At 41.4% G+C, this 15,366-nt stretch overlaps 1 protein-coding gene across 1 annotated transcript; it reads left to right on the top strand.

Moving 5' to 3' along the window:
* The first annotated feature begins 7,338 nt into the window (after positions 1-7,338).
* On the top strand, positions 7,339-10,262 carry ASP1 (aspartate aminotransferase 1). Its single transcript, XM_086496497.1, has 10 exons — positions 7,339-7,593; positions 8,211-8,296; positions 8,376-8,582; positions 8,667-8,772; positions 8,905-9,009; positions 9,081-9,253; positions 9,350-9,509; positions 9,585-9,680; positions 9,785-9,879; positions 9,958-10,262. The coding sequence occupies exons 1-10, from the start codon at positions 7,384-7,386 to the stop codon at positions 10,025-10,027; spliced, it is 1,308 nt and encodes a 435-aa protein (XP_086352623.1). The 5' UTR covers positions 7,339-7,383; the 3' UTR covers positions 10,028-10,262.
* Positions 10,263-15,366: the final 5,104 nt, after the last annotated feature.

Below are 15,366 nucleotides of genomic sequence, written 5' to 3'. Positions count from 1 at the left end.
ACGTAACAATTTGTGGAGAAGGATGAAAGAACTCCAAGTGCCAAGTGAGTTTATGCTTGCGGTTTCTCGAATCTATGAGAAGGTGATTTGTCAATTGTGCATAGGAAGAGAAATTTCAGAAATTTTTGTAAGCACTATTGGGGAAGTACGTTTTCATCAACTCTCTTTGGTCTATGCATCGATCAATTGGAACGAATGGTACTTGACTTTATGCAAGAAGAAGGCATTGAAGAGGTCACTATTTGCAATGCGATAATCATACTTTTGTTGTATGCGGATGATGTAGTGTTTCTAGCACACACTTTAGAAGATACACAAAAGTTTATATTTGTTCTTGAGAACTTTTGTTTGCATAGTGGGTTGATTGTGAATGAATCCAAAACAAAGGTTATGCTTGTGAAAACCAACCATAAGGAGAAGCCATGCATTGTGTACAACAAAGAGACACTTGAAGTTGTTGAGAGCTTTAAGTACCTTGGCCTTGAGGTTCCGTCCAATTACAAGTGGTATGAATGTGCTATGCATCATTTAGAAGCGGGAAAGAGAGCATATTATGCATTTGAGAACATGTGTAATGCGGAAACATCAAGTGTTGGGTTCTCAAGAAGTACTTTTTTAATCCATTGGTGACACTGGTTTTTCTTTATGGAGTTGAAGTGTGGGGCGGGAACATCTCAAACTCTACTTGGAAAGAGTTTGAGAATGTCCGACGTGTTTTCTTACAAACTTTCTCCAAGTTAAGACACAAACACCATATATGCTTCTACTTCTTGAGTCAGGATCTCTTCCAATTGAGGTTATGCGCATGAAAAGGGTTGTGGAGTACATGATAAAGAAGCGTCAAAACCCCTCACATCGACTTCCTACAATTGCATGGGAAGCAAGTAAAAAAGTTCAAAAGATGCATAAAAGCAAGATCTTGAGCATGGGATGGATGCAACACATAAAGAAGTGGTTTGGGAGATGGGATGCATTACACTTGCTACATGATGCTTCAATTGACTCCCAAGTGAATGAAGCTTTTCTACAACGCCAATGTATTACGGCTTGGGAGAAAGCCGGAGAAAGCCGGTGGGTCACGCTTCATACATTACACCACCCATATTGTCCCCAACTACAAAACCATATTCTTTGCTGAAAGAAGAAACCGTACTCACACTTACATGCTTGAGCCTATCCCCTTGTCGGCGATACGCACTATTGCAACCATTTGGCTTAGCTTTCATTTCCTTTGATGCGAGACAGGGCGTTGGGGCAACGGAGAAGAGTCAAATCGATTGTACACATTATGCTCATTGCAAGTTCAAGAGTCTTAGTACCACACACTACTAAAGTGCTCAACTTTTGGCCACATCCGAACTTGCTTCTCTCACATTTTCAGCCATGACTTAGACCTACACACTTTCCTCTCACAGCCACAGTGTGGGCTCTCCATTGCAACTCTCATCACCCCAATTTTGGAGCATCGAGAGTCACTCATCAGTCATACACATACTACATCACATGTAACTTTGGTCCCATACGTCATATTTGACCTCCGAGGACGATAATAAAATCTCTCTCTCTCTCTCTCTCTCTCTCTCTCTCTCTCTCTCTCTCTCTCTCTCTCGCGCATGCATGCACACACACACACACACATACACATGTCCTTCCATTTTGGGACTATTCTAGACTAATGTTTGATTAAAATTGGAGTTTAGTGTATTAATAAAAAAATCCTAGTTAGATTCAAAGTTCGCCTTGAAGTAAACTTGTAAAATTTTGCTAATGTACATGAACAATTTCTTAAATTTTGAAATTTTATAACCATTGACTTTCCAAAAGCAAAGTTAGCCACCCTTCAATTAAAGAAAACTAAAGTCAAACACTTTTTTTGTTACTTTTTTTTGTTACTTTGAAAGGTTGAATATTGAAGGTTTTGGCTCTCTCTCTCTCTCTCTCTCTCTCTCTCTCTCTCTCTCCTGTGCATGCATGCACACACACATACACATGCCCTTCCATTTTGGGGCTATTCAAAACCAATGTTTGATTAAGATTGGGGTTTAATGTATTAATAAAAAATCCTAGTTAGATTTCAAGTTTACTTTGAAGTAAACTCGCAAAATTTTGCTAGTGTACAGACGAATAATTTTTTAAAATTTGAAATTTTATGACCATTGGCTTTTCAAAAGCAAAGTTAAGCCACCCTTCAATTAAGAAAAGTAAAGTTGGAAAAGTAGAGTCAAACCTTTTTTCTGTTATTTTGAAAGGTTAAAAATTGAAGGTTGTGAAAAGGTTCACAGGTTTCAAGCTTTAGAGAAATCAGACAATTTTGTAAGGTTTTCTTTGAAGTGAAGCACTAAGTGATATGTGAAGGGTCTCTCCTTCTTTGAAAATTTGAAGCTACATTATATATAGTATAGATATAGATATAGATGTTATTTGTGAGAAGAACGTACTCACATGCTCCTTGGCATGGTTGGCAACTATATCAATTATTTGGTCAATTTTTCCTAATGGCAATTATTTGGTCAATTTTTTGTAATGGCAACTATATCAATTATCTGGTCAATTTCTTCCAATGACATCAAAGATGGTTGTGGGGGGAAAGCTAAAGGTCGGAATAAAGGGTGCCTTTTTCCAACTTTGGTAGCAAAGGTAGATTGGCGAGTGAGTGGAGACTTGATGAGATTTTGTTCTTTTTGGAAATGAAAGGTTTTTTTTTTTTTGTTTGGGGGGGGGGGGGGGGGAGGGGACCCTTTCTGATCAAATATAATTTGTTACCAATATATCTATGTACGCTTTGTTAAGGCATTCGGGCTAGAGCCCCCTTCACCAAATTCTCATACACAAATAGTGCTAGTGGTTTAACAATGCATGTGGGCATTGGAATGTGTAGTGCATCCACTGAAAACTACGTGGCTTCTAACTTGTTCGGGAAATCAGAGGGCAAAACACTTGCTACACGATTTTATGTACAAAATTGATGAGTCAATTATAGGATATATGGGACCTTGTGGAGCAAACATCGAGTATTTGTTGCTTATAAGTTGTTGGTTACAATGTGCTAAAAAGTAGATATATTGCAAGAGAATTGGTTATTTCACTTGAAGGCCCACCCAACCCCTTCGTGGGGACAAGGTGCATACTACAGAGAATGCATTCACGGTTCACCCCATTCATGTGTTGCAAATGTGTCTGTCTAGTGATGTTTGAGGTGCTCCTCTCTTGCCCCTGTCTAGGCCCTCCATTGTGGAGGATATTTTCAAGCAGAAGAACACACCCCAATTGCCACCCCATAAATTGGTAGCACTAGCACCAGTCTCAAGTCATAGATGCACAATCTCCTTAAGTCAATGGCAAGAGCCCATCAAAAGGGTGGTGCATCTTTGGTTTGGGGGTTGCTTCAACACAGCTAGAGTAGAGAAATTTGGAGTGATGCCGTGCAATAGTAGTATGGAGTTCAAAGAGATGTTCGTGTAGTAGTATCATGGGGTAGACATTGGGGTTGCTTTCGTAATTGTCAAGGGTCCTTCAAATGCACCTCTAGCAGATGAAGGACCTCAGCATATGGCGAGCCCTCTATGTGTATGAGAAAGAGAGAGAGATAGATAGATAGATAGATAGATAGATAGTTCTATTATCGTCCTGGGAGGTCAAATATGACCTATGGGACCAAATGAACATGTCACGTGGTGTGAGTGGAGTTCATAAGTGACTCTCGATGCTCAAAAATGGCTGAAATGAGCGTCGCAATAGAGAGTCCACATCGTGGTTGGGAGAGGAAGGTATGTAGGGAGAGCTCATGGCTGAATATATGGGGAAAAGAGGACCTAATGTGGTCAAAAGCTGAGCACTCAAGTAGTGTGTGGTACTCACTCTCTCGCACTTGATGAGGGCATAAGGTGCAAAGTCGATGACACTCTTCGCCAGTGCCCCAACGTCCTGTCTCACAGCGTAGAGAATGGGAGCTAAGACGAATCGAGGCAATGGTACAGATCGCACTCAACGGGATGGGCTCAAGGATGTAGGAATGGGTTCGGTTACCTCGTTCCGAGAAGAAGAGAGATTTGTAGTTTAGGGCAACGTGTGTGGTGTAATGGCTGAAGCGAGAACCTCCGGATTTCTCCCAAGCCATGATACATTGGCGTTGTAAGAAGGCCTCATTAACTTGGGAGTCGATCGACGCATCCTTGACCAAGTGACATGCATCCCATCTTCCAAACCATTTCTTGATATCAAGCATCCACCCGGAACTTAGTATTTTGCTCTTGCATGTCTTTTGAACCTTTTGACTTGCTTCATATGCGATTCTAGGAAGTCGATGCAAAGGGCTATGTTGTGTCTTACGCATGTACTCCACAACCCTTTCCATGCCCAAGACCTCAATGGGAAGCGATCCGGACTCAAGAAGTAAGAGCATGTAGGGTGTTTGTGTCTTGACTTGGAGAAAGTTGGTGAGAAAACGCTTTTGGACATTCTCAAACTCTTTCCAAGTAGACTTCCCGATGCTTCCACCCCACACCTCCACTCCATAAAGAAGCACCGGTGTCACCAATGTGTCAAAGAGGTACTTTTTGAGAGCCCAACACTTGATCTCTCCTGCATTGCACATGTTCTCAAATGCATAATAAGCCCTCTTTCCGGCTTCCAAGCGACGCATTGCACAATCCTTCCATTTATGATTGGATGGAACCTCAAGGCCAAGGTACTTGAAGTGATCTACCACTTCAAGTTTCTCATTGTTGTATACAATGCATGGATTTTCGTCATTGAGGGTCTTTACAAGCATAACCTTGGTTTTGGATCCATTCACGATCAGCCCGCTATGTAGGCAAAAGCGTTCCAAGACACTCATAAGCTTTTGTGCATCTTCTAAGGTATGTGCCAAGAGCACTACATCATCGGCATAAAGCAAAAGCATGATCACCGCATTTCCAATCTTAACCTCTTCTATGCCTTCTTGCTGCATAAAATCAAGAACCATGTATTCCAATTCATCAATGAGTAGCCCAAAGAGGGTTGGGGAAAGTGGGCATCCTTGTTTGACACCAATAGTGCTTGCAAAAAATTCTGAAATTCCATCTCCCATACGTAATCGACATATCACTTTTTGGTAGATGCGAAAGACTGCATGCATAAATTCTCTCGGCACTTGAAGGCTTTGCATACGTCTCCAAAGATTTCCTCGCGGTACCATGTCAAAAGCTTTCTTGAAATCCACAAAGCAACAATACAACTTTTTTCCTTTCAATCGAGACGCTTCCATAAGAACTCGAAGAGTGACAAGGTGATCAATAGTGCTATGATGCTTTCGAAAACCTGCTTGGCCAAGCGCACGTTTGCCATTCTTTTCAGCCCATTCACTTATCTTCATCTCCATGATACATCCAAATAACTTTGCCATCAAAGAACCAACCATTATAGTGCGATAGTTGTTCACATTGTTTACATTATAGAGAGAGAGAGAGAGAGAGAGAGAGAGAGAGAGAGAGAGAGAGAGAGAGAGAGAGAGAGAGAGAGAGAGATTTGTAGTGTGTACACGTCCTCGTTTGTTGGGCGCAGACTCTGAGGATGAGGCTTCATGAACGTCTACAGGTTGAACGAGTCATTGTGCACATCATAGGGGTCGACGATGGTGAGTGAGAAAGGCGACGATAAGTGGCACATGAGTGCTCCAGCTTCCTCTCATGTCTTTCCATATGCACCCCTAGTGAGCACTCTATGTGCATGAGAGAGAGAGAGAGAGAGAGAGAGAGAGAGAGAGAGAGAGAGAGAGAGAGAGGCCTTCATCACTTTTCAAGCTCTTTTTAAAAGAGATAGATAGGCGAACGTATCCCTATGAGCACCATGAGTGAGTGTGGATGTGCATGTGTATGTGTGTGTGTGTGTGTGTGTGTGTGTGAGTGAGAGAGAGAGAGAGAGAGAGAGTCAGGTTACGTTCATGTTGCCCTGAGGATGTTAAACTTGGAAGCTCATTCCTCTCCCTCCCATTCACTTTGCATTCTTCATGGAAAGGAAAAAGCTAACAATCGATCCACTAAACCAAAAGACGTTCGACTTGGAGCCTAGGCACGCACCCCACGCTCTCATCTACATGTGGTGTTAGAAAAGGAGGTTGGAAACCTTTGCTTTCGAGGGCCGAAAAGGAGCACTTTCTACCGATGAATGCTAGCTAGCAGGGACGCACTCTCCTGCTCCACTCCTTCTTCCAAGTAGTCTGAACCCAATCTTAACACAAGGCCTGTCCACTCTCCTTCGGCAGACAAAAGTTGCTTATGTTGATGGTGGGTTGGAGGGAAATTTGTGAGCACATTGAGTGGTGACCTCCTTGGATTTTCAAAGAAGAGAAACGCTAGCCATAAAGGTATGCGCTAGAGATGCATCTTCTTTTGGGAGGTACAATTTGAATTTGAAAGACGCCATTGGGCATCAAACTCGGGTCTACACACACACGCACATAGATTCACCTTGGTTACAACCCCGTTGGCAAGAGGAAGACGAGAGAGAAATGATGATGGCAAGGAAGATGAGGGTGTAGCTCGTCTCGACCATCGGCTAGCTAAAAAGGCTCATCCGTGTAAGCCATTGCCCTTGACGTGCTCAAGCCTCCTTTAGGACTTGGGAAACATTTTTTGTGATTTTGGAACGTTTTCACACACATACAAGCATGCTAACTCTAAATGTGAGAGGGATAATCACACAGAAAATCTCATATTATAACTAAAAATTTCATAATCTGAACCAGCTTGAGAACCTTCTTGCCCAAATTTGAGCCGGCCATTTATCATTCTGAACCCGTATCATTTTCCATAGAAGGGGAAGATAGCGCGAGAGAGCTCGCCAATGATCAACTCAAGCAAAAGCAATGACATTACATAGAGGGTTAGGTGAGAGTCGGTGTGAAAGGGTGCGCACACGTACTCTGAGTGCAGTGCCGCCTGGAAATAAGGAACGTGCCGCACGGGCCTCTTTGCGCACACAAGCTTCCTCTCTGCAGGAAAATCGCTCTCTCAACCTCAAGCTTCCCCCTTGAAACTCGAACCGCAGCGTCCAACTATGTGCCCTACTATTACGCATTTGCCGAAGCGGCTTACGCATTAGCGGCCGGTCATTTATCATTTTGAACCTTCCACAGAAGGGGAAGACAGCGAGAGAGCCGGCCAATGATCAACTGAAGCAAAAGCAGTGACGTTACATAGAGGGTTAGGTGAGAGTCCGTGTGAGAAAGCCCGATTTACATGCACACTTTAAACCCGCCCCTCGAAGGTGTCGAGAGCTACTCGCTTTTTGTTAAGCGGCATCCATCCATCGCCGCTGCGGACCGGTCGCCCCCCCCCCCCCCCCCCCCCCCCCCTCCCCTCGTCTGGCTTTTTCTGCGTCATCTATTTAGTTCTGTCGGCCATGGCATATCGATCCCGTCTTGCCTTCCTCCTTTCTTCCTCTACTCGAAGGCTTGCCACCATGGAGGCAGCTGGTAACCATGGCGTTCCCAGCTCCTGCAGGCGCTTCAGCTGGTGGAGCTCCGTTCAGCCCGCCCCCCGCGATCCAATTCTCGGTGTTACTTCTGCTTACCTCGCAGACACTCATCCTGACAAAGTCAACGTCGGCGTGGTACGCTTCTTCATCCTTTTCTCCTTCGTTACTTGCTTTCTCTTACACGTTTCTCGTCAGATGCAAGTCCATAGCTCTGCTTGCAGTACGCAGCATGTAGGTTAATTAGATCTCTCCAGGTGGAGCACGATTATTCCAACTTTAGATATGGAGAAGGTATCTGCATGCCATGCTCTTCAATTGGCGGCTTGCTGCCTTTTTCCTTCTTATCTTCAGGAACCGTTGTTTTTTTTCGCTTTCCATATCCCTCAAACACCAGTACAAAACTCTTAATTGCGTTTTTTTGGCAAATTTGTTCCTTAAAGCTTTTCCGCGGTAGAGAATTTAGTGCGATGCAAAGCTCAATTGCGTCTTTTGCGTGACACAGAATTTAGGGCGATGCAGAGCTTAATTGCGTTTTAGTGTATTTTCTCTGTAAAGCTTGTAGGACAGCTTGCTACGATACAGAACTGTTCCAAAACTACCCCTCCTTCACGGTCTTCATTGCATTCGTCTTGTCACGTTACTCTGTTGAGGTATAGTTTAGAGAAATTCGCCCTCTTTGTTTCCTGCTGAGCGACCTTATGAAGACGAAACTTTGGAGATGAAAACCATTATCTTAATTTTGATTTTCCCAGGGTGCTTATCGGAATGATCAAGGCAAGCCAGTGGTGCTGGAGTGTGTAAGGGAAGCAGAACGCCGCATAGGAGGTCAAGAGCTCATGTATGTACTGGAATAATATATCTTACAAATGGGCTTAACTTTGTATAAGCTTTGTGAGCTTAGAGATGTTCTGCTGCAGGGAGTATTTGCCCATGGGGGGCAGTGCAAAGTACTGTGAGCTTTCTGTGGGCCTGGCATATGGTGAGGATGCCCAAGTATTGAAAGACAAGAAAGTGGCATCAGTTCAGGCACTTTCTGGGACAGGTGCTGTCCGCCTCTTTGCAGACTTCATAAAAAGGTTCCGACCTGAGTCAGAGGCTTACTTACCCATGCCAACATGGTCCAAGTATGTGCCTCTGAGTTGTCTTTCTTTTATGAGCTTCGCTTCTGTTTCCCTGGTCTAAATATGAGAGTTACATGCTTGTTACAGTCATCACAACATCTTTAGAGATGCAAATGTGAATCAACATACTTACAGATATTACTTAGCTAGCACACGAGGATTGGACTTCGAAGGATTGAAGGAAGATCTGAAGGTGAGATTACGACTGTCCTGTCAGTTGTTTTTATGGAAAATATATACACCGTCATGCAGTTATGAAGCATATTCACGACAATAACTTTGATGCAAATTAATTTGGAGCTTTTTTTTGTTGTTTGTATGGCAGAAAGCTCCCAATAATTCTGTAATATTGTTGCATGCATGTGCTCATAATCCAACTGGAGTGGATCCTACACCAGAGCAGTGGAAAGCACTTTCTAAACTTTTCAAGGTCAGCTAATGTTTCTGCAATAGTGCCTATGATTTTTGAGTGTCTTGTTCTAACTCGTGATTGTCTTCTAGGAAAAAGAGCATTTTCCTCTGTTTGACATGGCATACCAAGGGTTTGCCAGCGGAGACACCCAGAGAGACAACCAAGCTATCAGGATTTTTCTAGAGGATGGTCACCAGCTAGCCTGTGCACAATCATTCGCTAAGAGCATGGGTCTGTATGGGCAAAGGATTGGTTGTTTAAGGTGATGGTAGTCGGTTGGTACTCATGATCTTTGGAAGACAGTTTTTAAATATTTTCTCCAGTCTGTTGACACTTTTGCTTGTTGGATCAATTTCAGTGTTGTTTGCGATGATGCTGCACAGGCTACAGTAGTCAAAAGTCAGTTAGAGTACATTGCCAGACCGATGTACAGTAGTCCACCAGTGCATGGATCTCTGTTAGTGGCAACAATATTGTCAGATTCAGATCTTAAAACTCTTTGGTTCAAAGAAGTCAAGGTGAGGAAGAGTTTTGAATGGGTTAGTCCCTTTGTTGTGTTTCAAGTTTTGAGTAATTTAAAGCTGTGGTGACAGGATATGGCTGACCGTATTATTGGCATGAGGACTGCTTTGCGGAAGAATTTAGAAGATTTGGGTTCCAAGCAAAATTGGGAGCATATTACAAACCAGGTTATTTTTTAAAAGGATATTTGGCTTTCTATTTGTGTCAAACACAACGTTGAGCTTGAGATATGCCATTGGTTCTTGAGACAAAGTTTTTACTTCTGGAACAGATTGGTATGTTCTGCTATAGTGGACTCACCCCAGAGCAAGTTGATCGCATGACACAAGAGTTTCACATTTATATGACCAAGAATGGGCGCATTAGGTACTAAGACTGGAATTCTATAGCTAGTACACTGTGCAGTGTTTTTTGTGCTTAAATCGAGCTCTATTTGTTAAACAGCATGGCAGGAGTGACATCTGGAAATGTTAAGTATCTGGCGAATGCAATTCATGAGGTCACCAAGGCATAAAGGCAGTTTTCCCCCATTTATTATCCTTGTAAAGGACGTACCCCACAATTTTGAGAGCGAATAAATCAATAAGCTAGAGAGAGCTTGTCCCAGTTTTCATGCGGCTGAAATTACGTTGAGAGTTATCCCAGTTTTGGTGAGGGAACTTTCGCATTCATTGTCACATTGCTGAGGAAGGTGCTAACTTATTCATTGTTATACATTCTCTATTTCAAATGGTGTAATTGGTTAGTGACACCATGTTATCTTCTTTGCTGTCGAATCTTCAACTCTAATATATCTCACGTTTAGCAAAAACAAGAAACTTTGAACGGAGATTACGAGTTCTGAGGGTTTGTGTTTTTCTTGGCATTTGGTTCATATTTGTGTGGTTAGAGATCTGAGGCTCAATTTTAGATGTGAGGGCTTGTATCTTTTGTAGCTTGAAGAGACTGCCAGATTAACCTCGTCTTATGCTCTTCTGAAAATATGTCGAGTCGTACATATTTTGAAAGAGGGCCCAATTGAAGGGTGCTTTTGGGTGCTTTTGTAGAAGGCAGGCCTCATTACAGGCATAACATTTGATTGGCGTTAGTATTGAAGGGTAGAGAAAAGCTCGTTTACCGACTTGTAAGCAATAAATGATTTTGCAGAAGAATGGATGTTGACATTTGATTCTTCCTCTGATTTCTGAAGGGAATGGTTGTGTAACAAGAATTCTGTCAATAAGAGGCGAATCCAGATTTGATCTTCTACCTTACAACCAAACATACAACAGATGGTCCTGTTGGTGCTAAGTTAATGCTGCATGCTAAAGTACCACATGGTGTTTTAAGTAAGAGGGTTTTTGGCTTTCTAAGCAAAGCCTTATGGGGAAGAGAGTTAAGAGGTGGATATTTGAAATTTCATTGTTTACAGCATTGGCTGGAATTATCTTTACGCTTGATTGAAGTCTTCTTTTGTTTAGTTTGTCAATGGGTCTTTACATTCAGAAAGGCTTGAATGACAACTTTTCTTTCATTTTATTCTTTAGAATGCCAAAGTTATAACCTTCACCTTCTTTAAATATCCTTTGAATGCACATGATATAGATGGCCTTCAAATCCATTACAAGCCAGAACTCATGCAGAGCTTGGGTAGTTACAATAGCCATGCATTGCAGAGACGACATTGAGGCATTACAAATGACTTGGGACATTATGTAAAGACGAGGCAGTATGAAGACAGAATTCTTCTTGATGCTGGAAAGAAATGAAGATGCAAGAAAGATCCATGTATAATCGGTGCTTGTAAAAGTAAGTGGTCTTTGGGGTGGAGAGAGAATTTTTGTGTAGATATTGAGAGCCCATCCTCCATGGCATAACTCTTCTTGCACGAGCCATTTTGGAATACCTCTAGTTCGCTCATTTTCAGTCCTTTCCTCATCAAGTAGGAACATCCTGAGGTATCCTATGTGGCACCTTATCTCTGCCACATTCATGAGTGTACATCAACTAGGTAGATCGTAGAGATTGTGCATCAAGAAAATTTCAAACTTTTGCAAGAGCAAGCATGTTGACTCTATGATTCATGCTTTGTGACTAGAACCACAAAGTCCTACACATCATCAAAGCTCACATATGGCTTATTTTCTGAACCTCTATTATGTAGGGATTGATATCAATAGAAAACATGTGGGACGCATAGCATTATAGAGGATCAAATTTCCACCAAATTCCTAGTCAATATATGCATCTTTATGCCTTTTTGAGCTATGAATGAAATGACTGCAAAATGCATAGCATTGACAATGTAAGGTTTGGTACGTCAATCTTGATTATCATACCTATGTACAAGAGTGAACTACACACTTTGACTATGGACAACTTGTAATCAAAATGACTATTTGGATATTTATTTGGATTTGGTTTGATCGATGGTGCATTAAGAATCGATATAGTTTTTATGGTTACATGGTGTCGTCTTGTTCTTTAACAGATGAGCGAGTGGCTCAGTGCAAGATGCGTTCATGATGGCTTCAAGTGTCTATGCAAATAGCATGCACCTATTATTATTAGAGCAATCTGTTAGATTTGTTTTTTTAGGGGAACACGCACAACTTGTAGAAGATGAAAAAGCTCGAGAATTTATTGCTTTTAGTGGACAATGGAAAGATAAGTTAACCCTAGAATGATGGGCGTATATACAATGCATGGGGGGGAAAACCTCCTAGTGAGAGAAAAAATGCCCCGGCAGTCTTAAGTGTGTTCACACACATCACTACCACATATATATGGTAACAAATCCCCCTTTGGGAGTGATGCGGTGAACAAGAGCTGGCACATAGTGTATAGAGAAGTGGCATACCCTAAGTGCATGATCAATCCACAAAGGGAAGCAACCCCAAATCTTTATAGAAAGCTTCAAACTTCTCATGAGGCAATGCCTTTATGAATAGATCTGCAAGGTTGTCCTGTGTGTTGGCACATAACCTAAGCTAATTTCTCCCGTTGAGAGTCTGTCTCTGACATGTTGATAATGCACCTCAATGTTCTTCGTGTGAGCATGAAAAATTGGGTTCCTCGCAACTGCCAATGCGCTCTAAGTGTTAGTGTAGATGATGTTGGCAGTGTCCTATCCAACACCCAAATCAACCCTAAGGCATCTAAGCCATACACACTCAACCATAGCTGTGAAGATTGCCTTGTACTTCGCTTCACAACTAGAAGTGGCCCACAATAGGTTGCTTCTTGCTCAACCATGATATGCAGGAACTGTCGAGCATGAAATAAAAACCACTTGTGGACACTCGCGTGTCATAACAACCAGCCCAATCTGAGTCCGAAAAAGCATGTAAATCTAGTTGTAATGATCCCCCCTTGGGATAAAACAACCCAAGATGTAAAGTGCCACTCAACTAGTGAAAGATTCTCTTGACAACCTACCAATGTTTAGACCCTGGGGCTATGCATAAATGTGCTAACTTATGAGACTACAAACTGAATATCTGGTCTCGTATTGCATACATGAATAAGGCATCCCTGATAAAGAGTGACATCGGTAGGATCACCAGCATCATGAAGACTCAATTTTAAATTTGTTTCCATGGGAGTAGCAATAGGTTTGCAGTCCTCAAGGCCAAACTTACATAGTAATGTCTCTATAGAGCTTGTTCGACACAAGGAAATATCGCCATCATAGTGCTTAAACTATATGCCCAAGTTATTGGCCGTTGTCATGACTTCCACTGACCGCCTTGTGTACTGTCACTTACTATCGGATGGCACTATTGGCAATCGACTTGCTAGTTGTTGTCAAAAGGAGGTTATTGTTAATTTGCAACATGGATAGTAGTTGCTTGTTTGATATGCTATGTGGGTACTTATACTCTTTGTTGGCACGTGCATCAAAATCTAAATCGCTTCTTTATAATGATGCAAAATCCCCAAGCCTTTCATCTTGAAAGTTGCATTCAAAATTAGCCTTGAATTCAGCAATGTGTGTCTCATTTGGACTAGTAGTCAGCAAATCATCTACATATAGAACGACGATGAGAAATACATCACCCTCATGCTTTACATACAAAGTGCTTTTTGCTGGACTGTTATGAAAGCCTTCTTAAACCAAACAAGTGTCAGCTTTCGCATACCAAGCATGAGGAGACTGCTTCAACCCATACAAATCTTTCTTACATTTGCACACTTTACCTTCTTTTCCTTTTATGAGAAAGCCACGAGGCTACGTTACATGAACTTCCTCAAATAAATCACCATTCAAGAAAGCGGTAACAATGTCCGATTGATGTGCATCCCATCCAAAGTGAGCTGCCAATACACATAGAAAACGAACAATAGTCATATGACAAGTGGGAGCAAAAGTCTCATCATATTCTATGCCTTTTTTATGTGCATAAACTTTTGCAGTAAGTCAAGCCTTGTAGTGATCAATCTCACCATCCTGCTTACGTTTCAACTTGTAAACCCACTTCGTACGAATTTCCTTTTTGCTAGGAGGCAAATCACATAAAGTTCATGTGTCATTTTCTATAAGTGCATCATATCCTGATTGCATGGCAGCCATCCAATTTTTTGAATTTTATGCTTCATCAAAAGACAAATGTTCCTCCAATCAAAGCATAACAATCTGACGCGTAAGATGCATGGCAAGAACTTGGACAAGTATGACTAGACATAGGTGCATCCAATTTACTATCACGCAAAATATGCACCAACCATTTTGGCATACCTATAGCCTGCTCATTCTCAGCCCTTTCCACATCAAGTGCATCTGCATAAGTAATAGGCTGTTTCGTAGGTTTTACATTTGCCTCATTGGAATTTACATTCAAGTTTCCACCGTTAAAAAGAGACAACAATGTGTCATAAATGTCATGTGAGCTTATATTATTTTCTCTTGTACATCTACATTAGTAATAGCCTGCTCATTCTCAGCCCTTTCCACATCATGTACATATGCATCAGTAATAAGTTGATTTGTAGCATTTTCAAAAAACCCCATAGACTGTACATTTGTCTCATTGGAATTTACATTCAAGTTTCCATTATTAAAAAGAGGCAACAATGTGTCATAAATGTCATGTGGGCTTACATTATTGTCTCTTGTACTGAATAGAATCTTCCACAAACACAACATCTTATGAAATCAAGATATGTTTTGTTTGTGGATGGTATTTTTATTGAATTGATATTTATCCATTTATTGCAGTTGACAGGTGGCAAAAGAATCAGCAAATAATGGATTATGCAGAAGGATATTATATTTTATGTATATTTAATTATTCAAGTGCTCTTTATGAGCTTTGGCCATTTATGTCCGGCCAGTCAATTTGTACTCATTTTTTAGCATTCAAGAAATCTATAAATAAATACGTGCAAGAGGTAGCATGTTCCCGTCCTCTCTCTTGCTCGCTGTCTCTCTCTATTCACGTACATCGTTGATTCTGTGCTATGCGAGGTGTTAGGTATGCCGATTCGTTCCTTTATGCTTAGCAATATGTTGTTTTGGGGTATTTTGCAGGGCAGCCACGCATCAGTTTGTAGCAATGGTATTAGAGCTCTGGAAACTATCTTGGAATTGCAATTACTGCTAAGGAAGCATAGATACCGATAGAACAAGAGATATAATGAATACAACTAAGTTATTTGAACCCTTTCTTTCAATATGTAAAGGGATGTATGTGTATATTTTGTGGGAAAAGATTATTTAATGCGAATCTTGAATTACAAATCGAATGGGCGCTTATAGACTGATTTTTAGTGAGCTAGTTTGGTTGGATGATTTTTCTTTTGAAATCTTTAATCTCATATAATACGACTGTTGTAGAGTGCATAGCGTGAGAAGTAATAGGATGGTTGAATGAG

This window comes from Adiantum capillus-veneris, chromosome 23, assembly GCF_014529385.1.
Source record: "Adiantum capillus-veneris isolate H3 chromosome 23, ASM1452938v2, whole genome shotgun sequence".
Taxonomy (NCBI): Eukaryota; Viridiplantae; Streptophyta; class Polypodiopsida; order Polypodiales; family Pteridaceae; genus Adiantum; species Adiantum capillus-veneris.
This window is presented reverse-complemented; position numbering and strand designations above follow the sequence as displayed.

Excerpts from the sequence above, each read along its gene's own strand:
- ASP1 (XM_086496497.1), top strand. The coding sequence starts at position 7,384 with ATGGCATATCGATCCCGTCTTGCCTTCCTCCTTTCTTCCTCTACTCGA. Across the intron at positions 8,297-8,375 it reads ATAGGAGGTCAAGAGCTCAT|GGAGTATTTGCCCATGGGGG; the intron begins GTATGTACTGGA and ends GTTCTGCTGCAG. Across the intron at positions 9,254-9,349 it reads CAAAGGATTGGTTGTTTAAG|TGTTGTTTGCGATGATGCTG; the intron begins GTGATGGTAGTC and ends GATCAATTTCAG.